This window comes from Gossypium arboreum, chromosome 5, assembly GCF_025698485.1.
Source record: "Gossypium arboreum isolate Shixiya-1 chromosome 5, ASM2569848v2, whole genome shotgun sequence".
Taxonomy (NCBI): Eukaryota; Viridiplantae; Streptophyta; class Magnoliopsida; order Malvales; family Malvaceae; genus Gossypium; species Gossypium arboreum.
In genome coordinates, this window is record NC_069074.1 from 24,634,261 (window position 1) to 24,659,846 (window position 25,586).

The following is a 25,586-nucleotide window of genomic DNA, read 5'->3' on the forward strand; positions in this document are numbered from 1 at the left end:
GGCCTAAAACTAAACCTTAACCCAGCTAATCTTAAAAATTTTCAGCAAGCCCCAAGCCTCCAGCCACTCCCCCTTCTTCAGCCACCGCTTCCACCATTGGCCTTCCCATTCATGCCGCCTCGGCCACCACGCCCTTGACCGTCGCCTCTTCCACGCGTCGCATGGCACCTGCAACAAAAACAAATACAATGGCAAGAGAAAGCATGCGAATGATGGGAAAAAAATAAACAAAGGAACAAAAAACAAAAAATATAGAATGAATGTTTGGTAGATCGGCTTTAAAAAGCCCGAATCTATCATTTGTGCAGGGTTTTTTTTTCTTTTTCTTGAAAAAAAAGGAGATTGAAACGCATGTTAAGCAATCAAAAAAACAATATACAAGTAAAAAGGTTGAGATCGATTTCTTGTTTTCGTTTTCTACTGTTTCCTAGTCTTTTTTTATTTCATTTTATATTTGATATTATTGTTTCTTATTTTCATTTTTTAAATCTGTTAAACAAAATAAATAAAAAAGGGAAAAAAAGTACCTTTCCGTCGTCGGAGCCCCCTTTCACCGGTGTGCATATCGGGCAAGGGACGCCTTTTGTTCTCATCATTCCCGAGCCATGAGCCACGATGCGTGGAGGCGCACGGGACGCCGATGAGGCCCTTAAGTTGGCCAAGCAAAGGAAATAGAAAGGGTAAGGGAGAGAGCAAAAAGCTCTCTGATTGTTTTTTAAAAAAAGGGTGCAAAAATGAGTTTTAAAAAAAAATCTGGTTTACATAAGCTTGTTTAAACGGCACCGTTTGGGTAAAAGGGGTAGGGTTTGTGCATTCTAGACTAAAGTGGGTAATTTGCGTGACCAGCCCTCCTCATTTGTGCTACTGTTTATTTAGACCCTGTTTATCCTTTTTTTTTACTTTTTAAACATTTTGCCCAGGAATTTTGTACCAGTTGCATTTTAGTCCGTATTGAAGCACCGTGTTTTGGGGATTTGGGTTATTTATGGTTTTAATCCCTGTATGTTTGCGCACTTTTTATTGTGGTCCTTAATGATGTTTTGTAGTTTTATTTGCTTGTAAATTATCCTTTTCACTTTATTTTCGTTTCAATCAGGTCCGTTTAAGTTTTTATGTATTTATTTCACTTTAATTGATTCTTTTTAAACTTATTATTTGTTTTAATATATATTGTTAGAATCACTATTATGATTTATTCTTGAATATATATTTATATTTATATTTACTTTTAAATTTATTTATATATAATGAATTTCTTTTTAAAGATCCTATTTCACTTATATATTTTGTTTTTTAAACATTCTCATTTCTTATTATTTTATATATGTGTTATTTATATTAAATGCTTCATTTTATTTTATATTGTTGTTAATAAACCTCTTTTCCAATTACTTTGTGTAACTATTGACTTCATATTATATAAATTATTATTCATATATATTCATTTTTAGATTTTTATGTGGCCATATTCATAAATTTATGTTATAATTTTTTTATATGTATTGAATTTGTTTTGTCCGCATTTATAGAGTTTTGTTTTGTCATCATTTTTACTTCGTTTATTTTATACTTTTATTTCAAATATATATTATTCACTTACTTATATATTTTATACTTTTATTTTATATATATTATTTATATACTTATTTATTTTATACTTTTATCACTTATTTACTTATTTATTTTATACATATATATACATGATGTTCTTGTTATATTACTATGATTATTCATTTTAATATTTTCATGATGTTTATTTATTTTATTATCATGCATTTTCCATTTTACTTTTATTATTATTATTAATATCACTATTATCATCATTATTATTATTATATTATAATACCTCTTTATTATTATTATATTTTCCTTTTTTATTTACTCTATGTTATTATTTTTTTACATTAACTAATTTAATATATATGTATTTTAGCACATTTATTTTATTTATATATCATTTACTCTTATTATTATTATTTCATCATCTATTTTATTTATAGTTTTTTTTAAATAATCTTTAACATTTAGCTTATTTATTATTTCCCTTTCTTATTATTCGTTTGACGCATTTATTTTATCTTCGTTTTTATTGTTATCATTCTCATTTGTGTTTATGTTTATCCTGTTATGGTTATCAATTTTTATTTGTTATGCATTCTTTATTATCTCGTTTCATTACGAATTTAGGTTTTATCCAACCCTATAGTAATTCTCTCACAAAAATGAATATTCCATATTTGGTAATTCGAGACAATCATGCCCTAACTTACTGGGTTTCGATTTTTTTCGTGTTTAACCTGAATAACGGCATATTCTCTTAAATCATGATACGAGTGTTAAATAAAATACTTACTCTCTGATGTTTGAGGTGATGTGTCCTAACTCACTGGATATGACATCTTATTACCTCGAGATAAGATTTTTTTTTTTTTGCAAATAAGGCAATGCTTGGTGTTCGGAAATTTCGAGAAAGTAGTGCCCTAACTTATTGGGTTGCCACTTTTCTCGTTGAATTCGAATAATTAAGTATCCTTCTAAGTTTTTTTAAAAGGTTTTCTAAATGCAAGCCACTATCTTGGAATTTCAAAGCAATATGTCCCAACTTATTGGACATAGCGTTTTGCTGTTTCGAGATAGGAATTTCAAAAAAGGTTAACTTAATGTCAATACTTTGACGCGAGTGAATCCCAATTTTCAAAGTTAAAATATTTTAAAGAGGACTACATCTTAAAATTTTTTAAATTTTCGACATTAAAGACATTTGATAATCAATTAGGTACCAATTTTTGGGCGTTACGGGGGTGCTAATCCTTCCTCGTATGTAACCGACTCGAACCCGTTCTTTCATTTTGTGGACCAAAACTAATGATTTTAAAACAAATGTTTTAAAGGTGATCCAATCACACCTAAAAAATTGGTGGCGACTCCGCTTTGCTTTTTTAAAGTCGATTCCCATTTTCCTAAAACGCGATTTAAAATGGTTTCGACAATAGTTTTAGGTTTTTTAATTTGGTTTTGTAAGGAGAATGAAACGGTGGCGTTTAAGGGTAGGGTGATCTGCTTCAAGTGGGAAATTTGCACGGTTAACCCCTCCCTTTCGCACTACATTTCAGCTGACCCCTATTAGCATCTTATTTATTTTTTAATTTCCCCTAAAAGTTTGTCTGTTATTTCATCTCAGCCCGCTCCTAAGTGTTGCGTTTTAAGGTCTGGAGTATTTCCAGCTTTAATCCTTGAGCATTTGCGCGTGTTTTGTACTGATCCTTATTTTAATTCCATCCGTTTGTTTTATTTGTAAATTGTCCCCTTCATTTTAGATTTATTTTTAGTAAGTTTCCCATTTATATAATGCATTGTTTTAAGGGTATTCACTTAATAATTTTTTTTTAAGAAAAAAACTACTTTAATAATTTTTATTGCTTGGAAATTTTGCATTATATTATTTTAGCATTACGTAAAATATTTTGTTTACATATTTCTATATGCTTGTGTACACAGTGTAATTTAGTTGAGTTTCTATTTAGAAATATTAATATATTAAGATAAATCTAGGTATATTTGTTAATCTATTTTAATTATTTCGCTTTGTTTTCATCTGCATAATTATTTTGCATAATTATTTTGAAGTTCGTTTTATCATGTTATTTTAATATTTTTGTATAATGTCTCATCTAATATTTTGTGTATATTTGTACATATATTATTTTAATGACTAAATTGTTATTTTAAAATTTATTTTGTGCTTATAAAATTATTATTTTGAAATTTTTATATTACATTATTTTAATATATTACATAGTATCTCATTCAAATACTTTTGTATATATTTGTGCGTATATAACAAAACTAATTTAATCTCGTATGCATTTTCCTTTATTCTAAATTTATTTACATATATATAATTTGTAAATTTAATATGTTCTTAAAATTATTATATATGCTTTTATTATCTTTGCACATTTTTAATTTTCCTTTATTATATATAAGTTGTCAATTTTAAATCGATATCCTTTAACATTTCGTATATCATTCGATTTAAATATTCATTCTATAACATATATTTTAATGGTCACATGTATTCTTTTATTTTGTTTCGTAAAAGTGTCTAGTTTAACAATTCATATAATATATATTATATATTCATCCTTTTAAATTTATCTTATACACATATATTTTTCTTTAACTTTCATTTTGTTTTGCATTTTTGCATTTGAATATGTTGTATTAGGTTATATATATTATTGTGGTATATTATTTTCATTTTGTATTGCCATCATATTGATTATTCTTCATCCATGATTAGGAAATTGATAATATTTTTTAGAATTGGTGGAATTTGATTGTTATCTTGTTAGTTGATTAAACGAATTATCTTATCTCCATTCATCCATCATAGTATCTCGTACATGTACATTATCTTGTGTTTTTATTTCCTTTCGGATTAACAAATATCACTCTATAATTTCTAACTCTTTAGAATTAATTATTCCATTTTATTTTAAGACAAATTAGTGCATTTCAAGCTGGTTTTATAATTATTTATTTAAAAAATTCCTTAAAACCAAAGCAATATTCAATGTTTGGCAATTCGGGAAATCGTGCCCTACCGTGCTGGGTTGCAATTTCCTGTTTGTTCGAAACGAATGAATATTCCTTCGGAATTTCACCCGTGTCTTTAAAAATTTTCTTTAGAACAAAGGAAATGTTTGATGCTTGGCAATTCGGAGAATTGTGCCCTATCGTGCTGGGTTGCAATTTTTCGTTTGTTCAAAGTAATCGAACGTCCCTTTTAAATTTTACACATATTTTTTCAATCCTAAAGCAAAGCAATGTTCAACGTTTAGAAGTTCGAAGAATCGTGCCCTACCGTGCTGGGTTTCAATTTTTCGTTGGACTAAATAATTGGACATCCTTTTGCAATTTTCGGGGTATAATTTTTTGGAAACCAAGATTTATCGCGTTTTCAAGGGAATAAAGTGTCGTGTCCTATCGTGATGGATATGATGCTGCATTCCTTTGAAACAAGAAAATTTTGACGGCCAACTTGAGCTATTCAAATTTTTAAAAGAATCATTTTTTTCAAAAATAGTTTTAAATATCAGACATAAGGACAGTACTTAATCAATTTGGTACCAATTTTGAGCGTAGTGAGGGTGCTAATCCTTCCTCATACGTAATCGGCTCCCGAATCTGTTTTCTCATATTTACGTCGACCAAAATCAGTTTTAATAAAACAAAGTGTTTTATTAGGTGACCCAATCACACTCAAATAAAAGATTGGTGGCAACTCCATGTTTTGTTTTCAAAAAGTCGATCCCCGTTTTTCAAAAAAATGGTTTCGACAGCTTGGCGACTTCGCTGGGGATGTCAATAAGAGAGTCAAGCTATAAAATTGATTATCTGCTGTCCTTTTGTCAGTTGATTGAAAATTTGTTTTGAAAAATCATGATTTCTTCAATTGCATTCGATTGTATGATTGTTATGGCTCGGGTTTTGTAGAATAAAATTGCATTACATTGCATGACCGCTGTGGTCACACCTTCTAAGTGGGAGTAAGAAACTACGCTTTCGTGAGGTTTTCACCTCCGCATGGGCTAGTGGATTACTTCCGGGATACATCCGTACCTATGATTTCGTGAGATTTTCATCTTCGCATGGTCATAGGGAAATGTATTCCCCTAAACCGAACTCGATCCATATGAGCCTATAATGGGTGAGGATCGAGGAATCTGCTGGTTTGGGTACCCTTACTCTAGAACCAAACCACATATAGGGAACCCTAAGAGCCTTATTTAGGTGGAGTTAGGTTGAACTATAGTGGTCGCCCATATAAATATGCTTTGATTATCTTTATTTTGCTTATATTTTATTATTAACACTTGATACTGACTTGTCTTGTTTAAATTGTATTTTGCATGACATTGCATATTAAATGAGGTGTTGATTCGTATTCGATTACTAAGTTAGAAAGTTTAACATGGAGAATGAATTTCTTAGTAAAGTTGAGGATAATACGGCCATCCGCGCATGGTCAGAGAAGTTACAATCGGAGAAAGGGGATAGATTGACAGAAGGATATACATCAGAATTGCAGGAATTTACTCGCGTCAATGTAGCACAAAATGAGTTGCAGGAATTGAGAGATATTTGGGCTGGTTGGGATGAAGAAACCAAACAGTTGTTCTATCAAAGCTATGACGATATATCTTACTTGCTAAATATTAAGGTGAACAAGCACCTGTTCCGAGTTATGGTTCAATTTTGGAATTCTGCTTACAAGTGTTTCACTTTTGGGGAAGTGGATTTAGTGCCTACCGTGGAGGAATATACTACCTTGCTCAGGTGTCCAAAAATGCAAGTTAGAAAAGCTTATGCAAAGGTTTTTAACGGTTAAACCTTCACAAAGAAGTTGATAAATATTTCAGGGATGAGCGAGCCTTGGGTCACTGCTCGGATTCAACAAAAGGGAGATAGTAAATGTATCCCTTGGGAGAATTTGAGAGATTTGGTTTTAACACATCCGGATGAAAGAAAGAGGGTCGATATCTTCGCCTTAAGCATCTATGGATTGGTAATTTTTCCTAAGGTTTTAAGGCACGTGGATGAGGCAGTCACTGACTTATTCGATCGTCTTGAGAAGGGAATCACACTGGTACCGGCAATATTGGCTGAGACGTTCAAATCTTTAAGCACATGTCAGAAGACAGGCGGGGGATGGTTTATTAGATACGCACAACTGTTGATGGTGTGGTTTCATGGGCACTTTTAGAAAGTAGACAAGGTTTCTTATCGGGTCTTTGCCGAAGGTTATTCCCCATTGAAAGAGGAGACAGCCATACAAAGGAGAGAGGATATCTCGGAGGAGAAGTGGATGGAAATTCTTCAAAACCTTAAGGAGGGGGATATAAAGTGGAGAGCATATTGAATGGTTCCAGATGAGATCATGTATCGATGTGGTAACTTTGATTGGGTGCCATTGTTAGGAATTTGGGGAGCTACCGGGTATACCCCATTACTTGCATTAAGACAATATAAATCGAGGCAGTTTGTACCCACGACCTACAGACTTGCTCAGTGTGAATTCTCTTTTAAAGGTGCCCACTATAAGAAGAAAGTTCGGGAGCTATCCGATGCTTAGAAGCAAACTCGTTGAATGAAGAGGTTGGTTGTCGGTTCCATGGTGACGCCCGAGTATGATGGATGGTTTAAGAAGAGGGTTAATGATAATGTTCCTAGGCCAAGCTTAGAGAATACTCGACCTATGGTAGAACAACTACAAGTCACCCCGTCAGAATTGGAAATTATAAAACAAACTTCGTGAAGAAGAGTTCAGAGCTTGGGAAAAAGATCGAACAATTGGAGGAAGAGAAGATGCACCTAAGATTAGACACTGATGTCCAGAGGTCAGAGGCTGAAAGGTGGAGAAAAGGGAAAACAAAGGCCGAAGAGGATCTAGACAGTTTGAAGACTGACTATAAGAAGTTACGCCTATCCATGAGGACTGCGGGGTTAGGTAAGACTTCCGAACAATGGCGTCATGAAATTCGAGAAGAAAAGGCCAAGGCCGATCATTGGGAAAGGAAATTCCGAGAAGCTCAGGCACGAAATGAAGATCTAGAGAAGAGTCTGTCAGAAAGCAGAAATGAGCGAGGTGAATTAAATGCTAGAGTGGCAGAAATCGAGAAGTCTCTTCATCAATACCGAAACCGTAACACCACAATGGAATTAAGGGCGAGCTTGAGCAAGATAGAAGAAATGAGAGGAAAAATAGAAAAATTAGAAATGTCACTGCAAAATTGTTAGATGCGGATTTAGTTTTTCGAGGCAAATGAGGACCGTTGGAAAGAGTAGTTCCACCATGCGCAATATCAAGTCAGAAATAGAGACAAATTATTCCATTTTATTTTAAGACAAATATCACTCTATAATTTCTAACTCTTTAGAATTAATTATTCCATTTTATTTTAAGACAAATTAGTGCATTTCAAGCTAGTTTTATAATTATTTATTTAAAAAATTCCTTAAAACCAAGGCAATATTCAATGTTTGGCAATTCGGGGAATCGTGCCCTACCGTACTGGGTTGCAATTTCCTGTTTGTCCAAAACGAATGAATATTCCTTCGGAATTTCACCCATGTCTTTAAAAATTTTCTTTAGAACAAAGGAAATGTTTGATGCTTGGCAATTCGGAGAATTGTGCCCTATCGTGCTGGGTTGCAATTTTTCGTTTGTTCAAAGTAATCGAACGTCCCTTTTGAATTTTACACATATTTTTTCAATCCTAAAGCAAAGCAATGTTCAACGTTTAGAAGTTCGAAGAATCGTGCCTTACCGTGCTGGGTTTCGATTTTTTGTTGGACTAAATAACTGGACATCCTTTTGCAATTTTCAGGGTATAAATTTTTGGAAACCAAGATTTATCGCGTTCTCAAGGGAATAAAGTGTCGTGTCCTATCGTGTTGGATATGATGCTGCATTCCTTTGAAACAAGAAAATTTTGACGGCCAACTTGAGCTATTCAAATTTTTAAAAGAATCATTTTTTTCAAAAACAGTTTCAAATCTCAGACATAAGGACAGTACTTAATCAACTTGGTACCAATTTTGGGCGTAGTGAGAGTGCTAATCCTTCCTCATACGTAATCGGCTCCCGAACCTGTTTTCTCATATTTACGTAGGCCAAAATCGGTTTTAATAAAACAAAGTGTTTTATTAGGTGACCCAATCACACCCAAATAAAAGATTGGTAGCGAACTCCATGTTTTGTTTTCAAAAGTCGATCCCCGTTTTTCAAAAAAAAGTCTCCCAATTTTGAGCCATCCGTTTATTCTAATTTAAATTGGATTTGAATATGTATTTTTTATCCAGTTCGTTCAATTTTATATATAAATTTTTATTTAAATTTAATTATAAGGTATATAAAAATTCTATAAAATATTTTTAATAATGATATAAACTTTGAATTAGTTCAAAATTTAAATACATTATATATATTTGTTCAAAATACTAAAATTAAGCCTAAAAATAATAAATTAATTTTACTTTCAAATTAAAGTTTTCTAAACTGACTAAATTTTATTTAATTTGACTAGATTTTAAAAATTTTGACCAACCGTTAACTAAATGAAATTAAAATAATTCAAATGAAAAAGTAAGGGAAACTAAACTTATTTTCTTAACTTGTATGAAACAATAGTTAAAATTCTTGTTAAACACTCATTTGGCATGGATCCAAATCCTGTTACTCCATCTCCACCTTTATATTACATAAAAAATTACTTATATTAAGTGCTCGTTGAATAAATTTGATTCAATCTTTGAACTATTTGTGTCAGTGTAACACCCCAAAAATATATAAGATAAGAAGTAATAATTAACCAAGAAATGAGTCTTAATTTTAATGGTTAAGAGCTTAGTATATTCCCTAGAAATCCTACGTTGAACCCCCTTCCTCTCCCATTTCTTTGTTTCAAGTCATGCCAAACATGTAACACCCCTCACCCGCATCCGACGCCTGGACGGGGTTCGAGGTGCTACCTGACTTTTACTAACACTTCCGTACTAAACAGGGTCATGAAATCTCAAATAATTAAAAACTTTTCTTTTCACATGCAATCTGTCCTTTATGCGAGCTTATGAGGCCCAATACATGCATTCGGGGTGGTTCGGGACCCAACCGAGAACTCATGAAAAACTTAGGAAATCTCTTGTATCAAGGCTCCACACGCCCGTGTAGGTATAGAACATACGCCCGGGTGCTAAGGACACGCCCGTGTCCCGAACCCATGCCCAAAACCTGGACAAATACAAGGCTATTTTCCAAGCCATTTTGTCACACTCACAACACATGCACGCATACTTATACAATAGCATACAACATGGCAAAATTAGGCACTTAAACCTTCCTAACATGACATGACCATGGTAATTTCACATGCAACCATTACAATAAGTTTTTCTTTCATCTTTACCATATTAATGCTATAGCTATCAACATGTCATCAAACCTCATGTCCATCACAAAGCATGCATAATCATATCCACAAACCATTCATGAAGCATTATTAACTATTTACCAATCACTTAATCCTGCATTAGTTATTAGCTCATCAATGAATCTCAATTCAATCTCTAGGCATACATGTTGTAAGCCACATCACAAGAGATAATAACATACATGCATAAGAATAATCATATGGGCCCATAACGATATTAGCCGACATAGGCCAATTTACATGACTAATACTACCTTAATAACAAGCCAATGCCTTTGGCTAAATCATAATATTACATACTCACATTAAAACCCTATACACGCCATAGACTAGAATCACTTGAGTTTACTTACGCCGATAGCGTTAACTCGACAGTGTGATAATATCTCTGACGGCCTCCAACCCGAGCTAACCTGGAAACTCTAGAAAACATGGGAAAGAAGAGGGGGTAAGCTTTCGCTTAGTAAGTTCATATGAAAACAATAAGCAACTCATTAACTTGTTTTATCAATGTTTACAACATATTCTCAAGTTCACTACAAGCTGTCTTTCTGAGCAATGGTCACTAAATTATTTATATCTGGAGCTACGAAACTCCGAATTAAGTTCCATTAATTTTCCCTGAAACTAGACTTATTTTCCTTTCTTCCATAAAATTTCCAGAATTTTTGGTTAAGCCAAATAGTACAGTTTATTCCTCAAAGTTACCCCTGATTCACTGTCTGACAGTTCCGACCCTTCTGTACTAAAGTTTGATTATCTCATAGTACAAGACTCAAATAATGTTCTCATCTATTTATCTTGAAACTAGACTCATATGTATACTTACTAATTTTTTTTTAGAATTTTTGGTTCGGCCAATTAGTACAGTTTATTAGTTAAAGTCTCCCCTGTTTCAGGGTATGACCACTCTGACCCCTGTGCACTACAAACCGAATTTCTCCCTGTAAAAAATTCCAACGACCATGCCGTCTAAAAATAGACTCAATAAGGAATCCATGCATGTAAGGTATGACTCTTAATAATTTTTTTACAATTTTTGGTGAATTTCTAAATTCAGAACAGGGGATCTCGAATTCATTCAGACCCTGTTTTACAAGAGTTCAAATATCACACAATATGGAATTCTTTTTCTTCCCCTGTTTCTTTCATGTGAAAATAGACTCATTAAGCTTTAATCCCATATTTTATTCTGCCTCTAACTCATTTTCCACTATTTTTAGTGTATTTTCAAAGTTACACTACTGCAGTAACTCAAATCTGTCAAGGCTAAATTACTCATTCATGATCATTGTTCACAAAATTAATACAACATCGTTTGTATAATCATCACCGAGACATTCATATCACATTTTCATTTACCATCTTACCATATTGTTGTTATGTCGAGTTTTCAACCTGAGGGTTAAGTACATACCTGTTCAAAGTATCCATTTCACAACATTTACCAATACGTCCCTTTCATCTCGAGTATTCCTCCATTTGAGTAGAATTTTACCCGTTGAACACATCGGAATATAATTCGGATATATGGAAAGTTTGCACATAAGTGCTACATATGTAGCCAAGCTACCATGTAACCCGCCCATAAGTGAACTCGGACTCAACTCAACGAGCTCGGGCGTTCGCATCCATAAGTGAACTCGGACTCAACTCAACGAGCTCGAATGCCTAGTTACATCTCACGAACTCGGACTCAACTCAACGAGTTCAAACATTCGCATCCATAAGTGAACTCGGACTCAACTCAACGAGTTCAGATGCTCAACTTCAAACGGGATTTTCCTCGAACACATATCCTTGCCATCTTCCGTAAAATACCGAAACCAATACTCTGTAGCACTTTATATTTAACAGATAATACACATAACTTGCATTTTATTCGAAAATAACCACAAAGCATATATTTCATGATAAAAATCAGCATATTATATATTTAACATCAATAACTTAAAAATAACAATTATGCTACATTATTTACACATGAACTTACCTCGATACCACAAAGGTGAAAAAAAAAAGACGTAATTATCCCTTAATCGATTTCTTTCCGTTCTAGGTCCAAATCTCGATTTTCATCATCTAAAATATCACATTCAACTTATTAAAACAATGTACTGATCAAATTAGTCCATTGACACACTTGGGCAATTTTTTACAATTTTGCCCCTATATTTTGCCAAAATTACCAAATTACCCCAGGCTCGTAAAATAATTTTTATCACATTTCTTTACTCCTTGAGTCTAGATGAACCATTTTCATAACTATAGCAACTCATAATTTCAACTATTTCACACATTTACAACTCATTTTACAACTTAGCAATCTAGCCCTTTTTAAGGTGTTTTCATGCAATTTCTTTCACAAAAGTTGTTTATTAGACAACTAGGACTCATAATATTCCATAAAAACACAGAAAACAACACATTTACTCTCATGGAAAAACCCCAGACTCTTCATCATTTTGCAAAATAGTCCCCTCTTATGAAAGCTCATGCTTTAGGGGTTCCAAAAATGTAAAAATCATCAAGCAAAGACATTAAAATCACTTAAAAGCAAGGGAAATATGTTGCTGAAATTTTCCAGCTTCAAAGCCCTTTCTTTGCTTCATATTTCGGTGAAGGAGAAGAGAAAAATGATAGCTTTTTCTTTTTGATTTGTTAATAATAAAACTAGTCAAAATTGGTAACCAAATTTCACCTAATTTTGACTTTTCAACAATTTTGTCTCCCATGGCCGGCCATCACACTTTAAATGGCCTAATTTCACTTTAAATACCCCCAATTTAAGATACAGGGCAATTTAACACCTTTAGGTATTAAAACACAACTTTTACCTTTTACGCGATTTAGTCCTTTTTCGAAATTGGACTAGAAATTGCTAAAATTAACTTACCAAAATTTACATGCACTTATAAAATTATATTATAACACATAAAATAATACTAAAATAATTTTCTCTAGCCTCAAAATAGTGGTCCCGAAACCACTGTTTCGACTAGGCCCAAAATCGGGCTGTTACAAAACATCTCCCTATTTCCATTTTCCTTAATTTTGGCAAGATGGGCTAATTGGCCAAACAATCCCTCAAATTCAAAAAAATCTATGTATTTAATCTCTTATCCAAATCAAATTAGAACTCTAGTCTCTTTACTAATTGAACTAAAATGTTACTTTCTTTTTCTTTCCCTATTTCCCCCCTCATTTTCTTTTTCATCCTCTCTTTTACAAATATTTTTCCTCTCATTGCTGAAATTTTATTTTGATCCCAAATCCTAAATCAATCTCCGTTCAACCATTCTTTTTATCGGTTTAGCATAACGCCAATAAATATTGTCTCTAACGTTGCCAAGAATCGGTAAGAACATTTCCATTCTGACATTTAGATCTCAAACTACTTGTCAAATTTTTGTTCTTGTTGATTTCAAGATTGATTAAACGATCGTTTACCAATCTTGTTGATATTTCCTAAAATATTGACTTTTCTTGAAACCCATTATTAATTTTTTCATATTTATTGGTTGAAAGACTCGTTGCAGGTATCCCGGACTAGACTTGGATGTAAGGGTCATCGTTCAAGACCCTGGTGACATGTGTTTGTTTGTTTACGAGTAAATCAGGGTAAAATCGAACCTAGAATAGGGTCACATGACCAGCCACCTAGGCGTGTGGGCCACACGCCCCGCTCACATGGTCATGTCCGCCCTGAAACCCTAGGAGTTCGAATCGCACACGGCCTGAACCTCCGATCCACACGGTCTTGTCTCCCTTGTAGGTTGATTTTATGAATGCTACACGGCCTAAACACACGGTTTGGTCACACAACTGTGTGTCCTCTGCAACTCAGAATTTATAATTTTGACCCAGAATTTTTATGATTTGTTCAAATTAGTCCTTGACTAAAACTCAAACTATTTTAATGTTTAATTTTGTGCAATTAAGTCCCTAATAATATGAAACCTTGCTTGATTAATCTGATATCATATGTATATATATATTTGTATGATTTATGAATAGTAGGTATGATTAATGTAACTATACATTTGCGATCGTATGAACGACATGCCCTATATTACTGTTGATCCGAATACATGAAAAAATGATTTTTGTTATTGATTTGCCACTTGTTAGTACATTAATTACTAGCATACTTGATATGTATTAAACATGTCACTGTGCATTGCCTAGGATGGGACGATGTGATTGGAGGAAGTTTGGCAATATATCTACACTTATCTATTTTGATGTGTATCTACAGCCAAAGGCAAATTCCATATGCAAGTACTGCTGTGTATCCACAATCAAAGGAACTTTTTAAATATGGGTTTATGCTGTGAAATCTATAGTCAAAAGCAAGTTTCATCTACAGGACTTTTTGCTGTGAACCTACAACCAAAAACAGATTTCATCTGCGAGGACTTGTTGTGTGTCCACAGCCAAAATGGCAGTTATTATTTGCTAACCAATAGTGGTTTATCCACATCCTGGTGTGTTGGAGAAGGGAGTTCAGGGGAACTCCCGTTGTGATGTGTAGTGGTGGGGTAGGATCTATTCTATTAAAAATCGAAACTGTATGACAATCTTCAAAATCATGTGCATACAAGTTTGGAAATTCTGTTATGATATAATTATGCATAGAAATATATATGTATTGTGGGAAATTTTGAAATTGGTTATTTTGATAATTGCTACAGTGAGTTCTCATATATATTAATGATGGTTGCATTGAAAAACTAATACTCTGAATTGTTGTCTAATTATGATTATATTATGCGATATTATTTAATGTGTTTTACCTACTGTTTACACTAATTTTCTTATGCATGGACTTATACTGAGCATCATAGCTCACTCCTTCTTAAATTTTTATCTTTATAGATAACCTACCAAGTTAGGACACGGATGAGGCATCTGGAGGGTCCAGCTCAATCTATTTTATTTTCAATTTATTAAAGCTTATTCTTTTGATTTTTTTATTATTCGAGGATTGTAGTATTTTATTTTGAATTGTGGCATGGGAGTCAAGTTTTAGGTTTGTTTTATTTTGCATGACATTTAATTTAAGTCTTAAATCTTTCGAATTATGATTGTTAATTAATTATGCATGAACCCCATTTTTTTATTAAAAACAAATAATTATCACTTTCTTGATTTTTATTAAAACAAATATTTATCACTTTTCTGCTGTCAAAGTGTAATTAAGATTTCAAGTAATAAATAATTTGGAAATTAACTAAGTTTTGAGCTAAATCAAACAAATATTACTATTTTCAAAACTCTGAAAATCTTGTTAGACCATCTCGATGACTGATGTAATCTTCCGAATCTGAATCTAACGTCTAGTTCGAGTTAGAGAAGTTACAATCAGTCTAGTCCTTTATGGCCATAAAAACCCTCTTATTTTTTTATTCTTTAAAGCAATAATAAAATTTTGGGGGTCAAATGGATGGAGCTCCCTCACCATTCTTAGAAGATGAGTTACCATCTCGGCAAAATTCAAAAGTAATTGAATCTTGAATTCTTTTTATGTATTGTATTTTGTATACAAATTATATAGTATATTTAAATTTAATTCAATCAATTTAAAAGTTTTTATTATCATTTAAAAGTATTTTTACACTAAAATTTTATATATTTTATAATAAATTTTAAATAAAAAATTTTGGTATCTAATTAATTTGAATAAATTTTAAAAAATATTTATTCATATTCACGGTTTAATACAAACTAAAAAATAGCTTTGGAGAAACCTTATTAGATTAAATAATATATTTTTAAAAATTTTGGTTTTTTAATGTTCTTCATATTTTTTATTTTTAAAATGAATTATTTAAATTCTTATTTTCTTTTTTGAATTTTAAAGAGTTTTATTTTCATAATTTTATGAAATTCTAAAATATGTGTTTTTTAAATAGGATTTTTATTGAAAATACGAAAGACTAATTTATAATTTTTTTTATTTCTTTGTACTTTTAAAAAGTAAGGACCAAATTGACAGGAATTATAAATATTAAAGACTAAAAGATATAGGAATTAGGATAAAATATTTTAAAACTTTTAATTCTTTTTAGAATTTTGTATACTTTTAACAAGTAAGGATCAAATTAAGGGAAAAAAAAGAGTAAACATTGAGAGCTAAAAAGTACACAATTAACGGCAAAATGGTTGGCATTATTGATTAGACCAAACTAAATCAAATTAAGTGCAAAGACTCAATATCTTAAAATTAAAGTATGGAAACTAAATTTAAAATTTGATTAAATTCATGAAACTCTAAATATTCCTTGAATATTTGAATTTATCAAATTAAAATTTTAAAATTAAATAATGGGGTTTTTTCAAGGTAGTAAATAATAAGTTTTGAATATTGGATTGTAATACTCATATTTTGTACTAATGAAACCAAACCAAAATGAGACAGACAAAATATCCAAATCATTCCCAACTTAATGATATGCTATAACCAGACACTTTAATGTTAAATCTAAAAATCATCCAAATGAATTTGATAATCTCAGCTATTAGTTACTAAATATGTTGCATGCTTTAGCTCATTCATAAAATAGTTACCAAATATGTTATATTATGATGTTGAGCCAAGGTAAGAAGACAAGATTTGGAGGGCTCATCTATATTCGTGTGTTGTGGGAGAAAAAAGGAATTGACACAATGAGGCGCGGAGAAGGATCCTAGAAAATAAATATTAATAATTTTATTTAAATATAAACTCTAAATTTAAAACTCGAGAAAAAAATATAATAATAAGGTTTCAAAAAAACGTAATAATTATATTTAATATTTAATTATATTTAAATAAAGCTATTAACATTTGTTTATAACAACTAGTGTATATACTGCATGCGATGCACATATTAATTATATATATTAACTAAATTATATTTAATTATTTGTTATAAATCTTTTAAATTTTGTAATAGTTCAAATAATAATATTATTACGAAATTAAAACATAACATATTAATTTAACTTTAAAAGAATTATAGTTGATATTATAATCAATTGAATAAAAAGATAATACTATTTTATAAATAAACTTAAATTAATAAGTAAGATTCATTCGTTATAGACCTATTCATAGGGTTGAGCATCCAATCGAATGAAGTGAAAATTTTTTATGCTAATCGATTTGATGAATCTCATTTTATAATCCTAACTTGATTTTAAGTCTTCTTGAATCAATTCGAATGAAATGAGATTTGAGTCTAGTCGAGTCAAATAAATTTATTCGAATTAAATTTAAAAAGTTAAACCGACCATAAATTTTGTGGACAATATGATTAGATTCCAAATTAAGGAACATAAATATATTATATATATTTGAAAACTCTTTTTAAAAAATATAAATATAATATGTATTTTTTGGAGGGACAAATTTGCACATTTTCAAAACTATCAGGGACCCAAGGGGTATTTACATCATTTTTTTATTCATTTCATTTGAATTATTCTAGTTATAAAATTAAACTCAACTCAAACTCGAAAAATCGAATTACTTATTCGAGTTAATTCGATAAAAACCAAATAACTTGAATAACTCATTTTGATAAACTCGAAATTCGAAGAAAAAAATTTCGTTTTTTCGAATCAAGATCTACTCACCCCTGCTTATTCATGGGTTGGGTTACTTGCCTAAGCTCGAAGGTCTACCCAAAATTTGGAATGATTTGGGCAAAAATATTAAGCTCAAAAAATGGATTTGAACAAAAAAAATTTAAGCCTATTTTAAAAATAGAGTTTATGGTTAAAAGACAACATTAATAAAAATAAATTTAAATTAGTTTTTAAAATTAAAATTACATTAATTATTGTCAATTGAATCTTAGCTCGATTGGCATATGTAACAGCCTAATTTCCAGTGGTGTCGGAAACAGTAATTCGAGGTCACTAAATTCGACATATAAGTTTAAAAATTTAATAAATTAATATTTATGAGTCAAGTGTGATTTTAAAAATATTTTTGAATTAGTGAATTTTGTGATTTAAAAGAATTTATTAGATAAATTGGGTTGAAAACGAGGAAACGAGACCTCCATTTCATAAATCGAGCCGTAAATATTTTTAATGTTTCATTAGAAAATTTTAATGTTTTGATAGTTAATTAATTAAAAAGGATTAAATTGAGAAAAGGTGCAAAACTTGTTAATTAAAGAAATAATGACTAAATAGCTCAAATAAGAAATAAAAGGGATTTAAAGGGAAAAATAGCCTAAAATGGATGGGCTAAAACGGTTAAAGTAGAAAAAAACAAAGAAATTGGGTGATTAAGGGGCAAAATGGGAAACATATAAAAATTTGAATAGTTAAAAAAAGGACTTAATAGAAATTTAGACATTTCTTCATTTTTCTTCAGCCAAAAACACCATCAAAGAGTTTATCTAAGCTGGTTTTTCATATTTTTGTTACAAGTAAGTTCAATTTTTGATTATTTCTTGTAAATTTTGTGATTTTGACACTTTTACAACTAGGTCCAACTATTGAATTCATTAGTTTTTGATTCTATGAATGATTTTGAAAGTTTCCATAAATGAGTGCTAGAATTTTATGATAAATAAGTATGGATTTGAAGTTCTAATTTTGTTATGTGATGATTTTATTAAGTGATTTCAATAGAAATTAATTTTTAGGACCTAATTGTGAAAAAGTTAAGAATTAGGGTTTAATGCTAAAATTCTGAATATCAAAGGTTGTGTAGTAGTTTAGAATGAAATAATAAAGTGTTAATTAAGAAAAATTAGTTCAATTGAAGGGTTAATTAATTAGGGACTAAAGTGTAAAATTGTAAAATTTGGAGTAAAATGTGTAATTTAAAAAGTTGAAGGGTATAAATTGTGAAGTGGAATGAGATTGAAATATATGTGCTAATGAAAGAATAATTTTATATTATAGATCAAAAGTCCAAAGAAAATCGAGGAAAAGAGAAATTATTCGAATAGTTCCTGAGCTACAACAAATTTTACAAACTAGTCCAAGTAAGTTCGTATGGTTAAATTTTTAATGTTATTTGTTAAATTGATGAGTGGTATTATATATATTTATTCATTTTTATTATTGAAAATAAAATATTATAGAAATTATGAAAATTGAATTGAAACATTTGAAAAGGATGGAACGCGGGATTGAGTACAATCGTTCAGTCATTAAAGGAATTGACGGGAAAATTACACAAGTAAACCGAGATTCAACATTTGTTGTGGACTTCCGTGTTTACTTTTCATTTAGCTCATATGAGCTTCAGTTAACTCATATGGGTTTCAGTTAACCCTAATGGGTTTTAGTTCAACTCTTAAGAGTTTCAGTTTAAACCTATTAGGTTTTCATTCAGCTCTTATGAGCTTCTGTTCAACCCTTATGGGTTTCCATTAGCACTTATGTGCTTCTGTTCAGCCCTCAAGTTTCAGTTTATGATGTACTCATATCTGTAAGATGTTCATTAGTCTAAAAAAGGTTGATAATTCAGTAAGTGATATTTGATACTAATGGTTGAAGATTCAATGATAATATTGATTTTGAGATTAGATAAGTGAATTCATCAACTGAAATTGTGGTTGGCAGGAAATGTGTAATGAATGATTTACTTAAATGAGTTGTTTTAGTATGTTCGGTAAGATTTATGTTTAAAACCAACGAACTTACTAAGCTTTATTAAGCTTACTTTAGTTGTTCAATGTTCTTTGTAGATTCTCAAGAAGTTCGGAAGATCGGATCAACACATCAGTTCACACTATCCAGATAACTCCGGTAAATTTTCTTTTGAAACTTAAGGTTTATATGGCATGTATAAGGTTAAATTTAAAAGAAGTAAACTTGTAATATGGTTGAGAGCGGTACAAATACATATATGTATGTTTGTATGCATGTACTTAGTAATAGCCTATAGTAATCAATGAATGGAATTAATGTGATAAGTTTATGCAAATGAGTTGTGTAATGATATATTAGGTCTAAAACTTGATTATTGGTTTGTATTGGTTGCTTGATTGGGTTATATTGGTATATGAGAGTGTTGTATGCAAATTGATTGTGAAAAGGGTGAGAAAAATGGCCTTTAAATGGCTTATTTTCGTCCACATGGGTAGAGACACGAGCGTGTGTTTCAGCCGTGTATGAAACATAGCCATGCACATGGGCATGTAGTCTGGCCTTGTGTCCCCTACATCTTAAAATTTAGAAACATAATGCTCAGAATTGAGCACACGGTCAGAGACACGGGCGTGTGTCTCAGCTGTGTTAGGAACACGGCCTAGCACACAGGTGTGTGCCTTTGCCGTGTGAAAATTGTACTAATTTTGGGAAAACAAATTGGCCACACGCTTTAGCACAGGGGCGTGTGGATTGGCCGTGTGACTCAAGTCAAAGAGTTACATGGGATAAGACACGGCCTGAAGCACGGGCATGTCATGGGACCACACGGGCATGTGACCCCTGTACCTAGAAAAAGTTTTGAAATTTGACGAAAAAATTTCTAAGTTTTCGGTTTAGTATTGATTGAATTCTGATACTCATATTGGACCTCGAGGGTCCATTTAAGGGACGTTATGAATAATCTCGAAAAATGTATAATATTTGACATGAATTATCTATTAATGATCTGAAAACTCTAGTAATGCTTCGTAACCTTGTTTCGGCGACGGATACGGGTTAGAGGTATTATAGCATGGGCATTATTGCCAATATAGGAGGACGTGGGCTCGAGTGCACTGAAGCATATTATCCTCCTATTTATGGGTTGGGTAAAGACTATGGGTAGTTTTAGGTATATTATGTCAAAACAAGTAGATATAATTAGAACCAGTAATAACAGAAATATAATTCACATACATAAAAGAATAATTAATTTTATAAACTTTTTTTTATTTCTGTAATATATATTTTTCATTTATTCATTTTTATTTTCTATAGTTTAAAATTTATTAAAATTTATTTATTTATTTTTAGATGGATATCATTAATGACACGTGTCATTGTTTGATATTGTCACATGTCCCGAACTTAATAAAGTGTTAAAAAAATACCAAACTAGTTAACGGAAAAAAGAAGTTCAGGTACCAAATTTGGACAAAAAAAACTTTTAAGTACCAATTTGAGAGAAGTGAATAAATTAGGTACCAAATTTATATTTAAGTCTATTATAAATAAATAATTTCAAACTATAAGCCTCTCTTATGAATTTTTTAAAATGAAGAAACTCTATAGAGCTCATAAAATAACGTGTAAATTGGTACTTACTTATAGTGTAAGTATGAATTATGAGTGTGTTCTCTAGTCAATGTGAGATTTAGGACACTTCAATTTCTCTAAAGAAATAAAATGATTTTTAGAGTTTATTATTACCATATAAATGCAACTAATAGATAATGAAAATTAAAGAAAAAAGAGAAAATTTGCATTAAAAAAAAAAGAGATCGCCACTTATCATCATTATATGCTTGTGTACCTTGATATATATATATATATATGGTTGTATTATCTTTTGTTTTACTCAATGATAATGTATTGTGTTGTTATTCACTTCTAATGCATGAAACTCTTATCCTAACAATACATCCAATATAGTACCAATTTTTTATAATAATGTCTCAAATTTTTGAAGAAGTTATAAGTAAAATTATAAATATAAACAAAATAATACACATAAATAATTACAGCAAGAACCGATAATCGCAAATCCTAATTTGAGTGATAATTAAAATATATTTAGATGTAAATTAGAATAAATTTGAATAGAACACCTACGTACAATTTATAAAAAAATAGCTTTCTGGCCCTGCCATTTAGAAGGAACATAAAAATCTACCTCGCCCTCTAAAACCAAATCTTAGTATTGTTGGTGGCGGCATAGGCCTCCTAGATGGTTGTTAGTTGTGACCTCTTCAATAGTATTCCCCTTTTTTTTTCTTTAATTTTTAGTTTTAATTCACTTTATTTTCTGTGAAATTTATGATAATTATTGTTTTAGTCTATATTATCGTAGTTTTTATTTTTATTCACTCTATTTTCTCTTAAGATTATCATGGTTTTTGTCCACTCTATTTGTAAGGATATCGCTAGATCTATTGAATACCATTCTCGGAAGACGTTATCATAATAGAGCATTGTGATGATAATCGTAAAATTAGACTTCGAGATGAGGAGGTGGGTAGGCCAACCTAAACTTGGCCTTTTGTGTATTATTGATGCAATGAATCTATTGGAGTTCTTACCACCAGAGTACATCATTAAGTTAATTTGATGACGGTGAAATTAAGATGCAAATTTCAGCAATTTAATAAATGTGATTATCAAATTATCTTTCTCCTATTTTGGGCTTAATTTATATAAATTTATAATATTTTATTGATTACTTATACCATGTACCATGAATTTATTTTTCATGATTCGAAAGACGACAAAAAAAATATAGCTTCCTAAGGCACTTGAGAATTCCACTATAGTGGATGGGATAAAGTATCCATATATTTTACTTAAAAATAAATTTTAATTTAAAAATACTGTTTTGAACATTTTATTTCATATGTTCAAATAAATAATTTTTAAAACATAAATTTGAGATGGATTCATCGTTATAAAAAACTGAAAAAAAATTGATATGAGTAGGGGCGGAATCTATGATATTTCATTTTTTTATGTTCTCAAGAAATTTAATCCCAAAATCTAATTTAACATAATTACCAAAAAATAAAATAACTATAATCCTAGAGACCCAAATCAGTTTTCTTATCTAAAAAGCCCATTGTTAACGGTGGGGGGCTAAATATTGGGCCAACCCTCTCCCAATAGATTTTTACCCCCACAAAAGGAAGGTATATGCACAGTTTTAAATGGTGTATGGGTCAACATGGAGCGTGGCAATGGTGGCTTCTTTGATGGCGTCATTTGAAGAAAATGATGTTAAACGGAGCACACAAAATGCATTTCGAATCCTGTTTAAACTACAGAGGATTGTTGCTCTTCTGGATTTTCTTTTTTTGGGGATAACAGCCATAGCAGCTGACTCTAGTATTCACACAAGAGCTACGGGCATGGCTTCCGAAAATAGGTTACTACAAATTTTACAGTACTACTCACCGGCACTGCTGCTTATCTTATCTGTTTATATTCTATGAACAAGACAAAAAAGACAGGAAAGAATCATGGGCTTATTCTAAACAGACAAACCAATCAGCACACCGTTAACTGTTTTGGATGAACATCAATACCCATACGTCAGTTTTTGATCAAAAGTTTTCTAGAACCCCCTCCCCAATAATGTTGTCACCCCCCAACTCTTTGAGAATCCTATACTTCCTCGTAAATATGCTTTGTTTCTTGTCGGTAGGCCGCACATAGTCATTAAACTACTGAAATTAAGCTTTTCCTTGGGGCCTACTCTGTTTCAATCTTGAAATTTAATCACTTGGAAACCAACTAAACATGCTCTTTTGCCAAATCAAATGATGGCGAAATTACTTATTCACAAAGCATCTTCCATTTCCTTTGCTATTTTGTAACTTTGTACACAATTTTTTTATAAACAATTATTTCCTCTCAATCAAAATTCAAGACAAGAACAAATACAAATGACCCTTTTTATCTTACAGAGATTCAAAACTGAAAATCTTTTCTTTCTTTTTTTTTTCTTGTGGCAAAATTTGAATTGAATATTTACAAAGAACGGTATGGAATTTGAGGAGGGATCCTGAAGCGGACCTGAGAAACAGGGGAACGGACGGCGACGCCGTGCCAGCAAATACCACCCTTGCACATCTCTTGAACGTGTACGGAAGCGGCGTAATCGCGAGAAATCGCGTACGTGGCTTTACGGGAGACGTCCCACGTCAACGTGCCAACCAAGATGAAACCCACCACCGTGCTCGACACTATCAGCACGAAGCCGCCACCGAAGCTCCGCCCACATACTAAACCATAAGCCTTTATCCCCGCTATCACTGCCAAGTAGATCATCATCAAATTCCCAATCACCGCATCCGATATCGCCATATCCCCTCCCACCCTCCTTACCCCCACAAACAATTCCCCTCTTCCTCTAATCCTAGCGCTAATTTTACGGTTAGTATATTGTTAAAGAGTTCGCCCTGGGAGTGCTGCTGATAAAGGAATAAAAAATAAAGGAAAAAAAAAACAGAAAATAGTGTGGTGGAACTGTGGGAGAAGGGATGATTTAAGTAACAAAAATGAGGAATGTGGGGTTGGGGTTTTAAATTTGGATTAAATTAATATATTAAAAAAAATATACGGGTTCAAGTAGATGTTACAAAACGGTATCGTTGAGGTAAAAGCTTATCTTTTGGATGCGAAGGTTTAGGTGGAGGATGATGATATCTCTTCTTTCTGGGCTTTTTTATTAAAATAACATAAAAATATTAATTAATTAACAAAATAATTTAGATAAAAATTATTTAAAAATGACCTAATTTCTATAATAGTGTCCGTAACATGGTTAGGGACTCGATGAAACAATTATTTTTTTAGATTAATTGTAAAAAGAGTTAAATTTATCATTTTTGAAATTAAATTTAAATAACTTTTAAAATATATAAAAATAATAAAAATAAATCCAAATTATTTTTAATTATTTTAAAATAATAAAATTAAAGAATTATATAAAATATATTTAAATTACTTAAATATATCCATCAATTCTTTTTTAAATTTATCTAAATTCAAATATTTTCAGTTTATTCACATAGTAATTTTAATTTCTAAAATTTTATAATTTTATCTTCATTCGGGTTAATGTACTTACCAATAAACGTTCAGTCTTTAGAAGACATTGATTATTGTAAATTCCAAGTCTTTTAGGTTTATTTATTTATTGGCTTAGTCTTCTAAATTCCAAGTCTATCATTTATTGATTGACGTTTGACAAATTAATTTATAGGAAAAGGAAAAAAGAGAGCAGTTGTTGAGCCATTGTTAGTGAATTAAAGCACGTCAAAATTGAGTGGAGAGTGGTGTCAAATCTCAATCCCATCAACTAATCCAAGCTGTTTAAAGTGCCTGTCTTTATATCTAAGTTCTGTAGAGGTGGGTTACAATTTTATATCTTATCTATATTATTTAAAAATATTTTATTTTTTTAATTTTAGAAAATTAATAAAATATACATAATATGATATTTGAATTGAACTAATTACATTTATAAAATTTTATTTACCACTTAATTAAAATTTTGTTTTAATTTTTATACCTTTTACTTCTATGCACACTTTATTACTTTTATTATTTATATATATTAATAATGTATTTGATTGATTTAGTATGATAAATAAACTTAATTCGATCCAAAATTGATAACAACATAATAATAAACAATTTAATCTAATATTTTAAGTTTCAATATCGTATATATTTTATATGTTATTATTATCAATTAATTTCAAGTAACACATTTCATTATCTATTATATATTTTTTTAATAAATGTTGGCATGCTTTAATCACTTTACCAAACAAAATAAAATAAGCGTCAAAACAAATAAGCCTCTCTAGCTTCCAAAACAATCAAAATAGCAATATTAAAAATCCATTTTCTTCCCTTACATCCCTACGCATAGCAGTGAAGAAAATCGCT

The 25,586-nt window shown here is 30.9% G+C and overlaps 1 protein-coding gene and 1 long non-coding RNA gene across 2 annotated transcripts; both read right to left on the minus strand.

Annotated features, from left to right (window-relative positions):
• Nucleotides 1–10,061: 10,061 nt before the first annotated feature.
• LOC128293319 (uncharacterized) lies at nucleotides 10,062–12,145 on the minus strand. Its single transcript, XR_008283495.1, has 2 exons — nucleotides 11,989–12,145; nucleotides 10,062–10,417 (listed from the first exon to the last, which is right to left on the minus strand). It is a non-coding gene; the product is annotated as an uncharacterized LOC128293319 (long non-coding RNA).
• Nucleotides 12,146–23,462: 11,317 nt separating this feature from the next.
• LOC108452015 (uncharacterized) lies at nucleotides 23,463–24,223 on the minus strand. Its single transcript, XM_017749745.2, has one exon. It carries the CDS (start codon nucleotides 23,991–23,993, stop codon nucleotides 23,658–23,660), a length of 336 nt encoding a protein of 111 aa, XP_017605234.1. The 5' UTR covers nucleotides 23,994–24,223; the 3' UTR covers nucleotides 23,463–23,657.
• Between the last annotated feature and the right edge of the window lie 1,363 nt (nucleotides 24,224–25,586).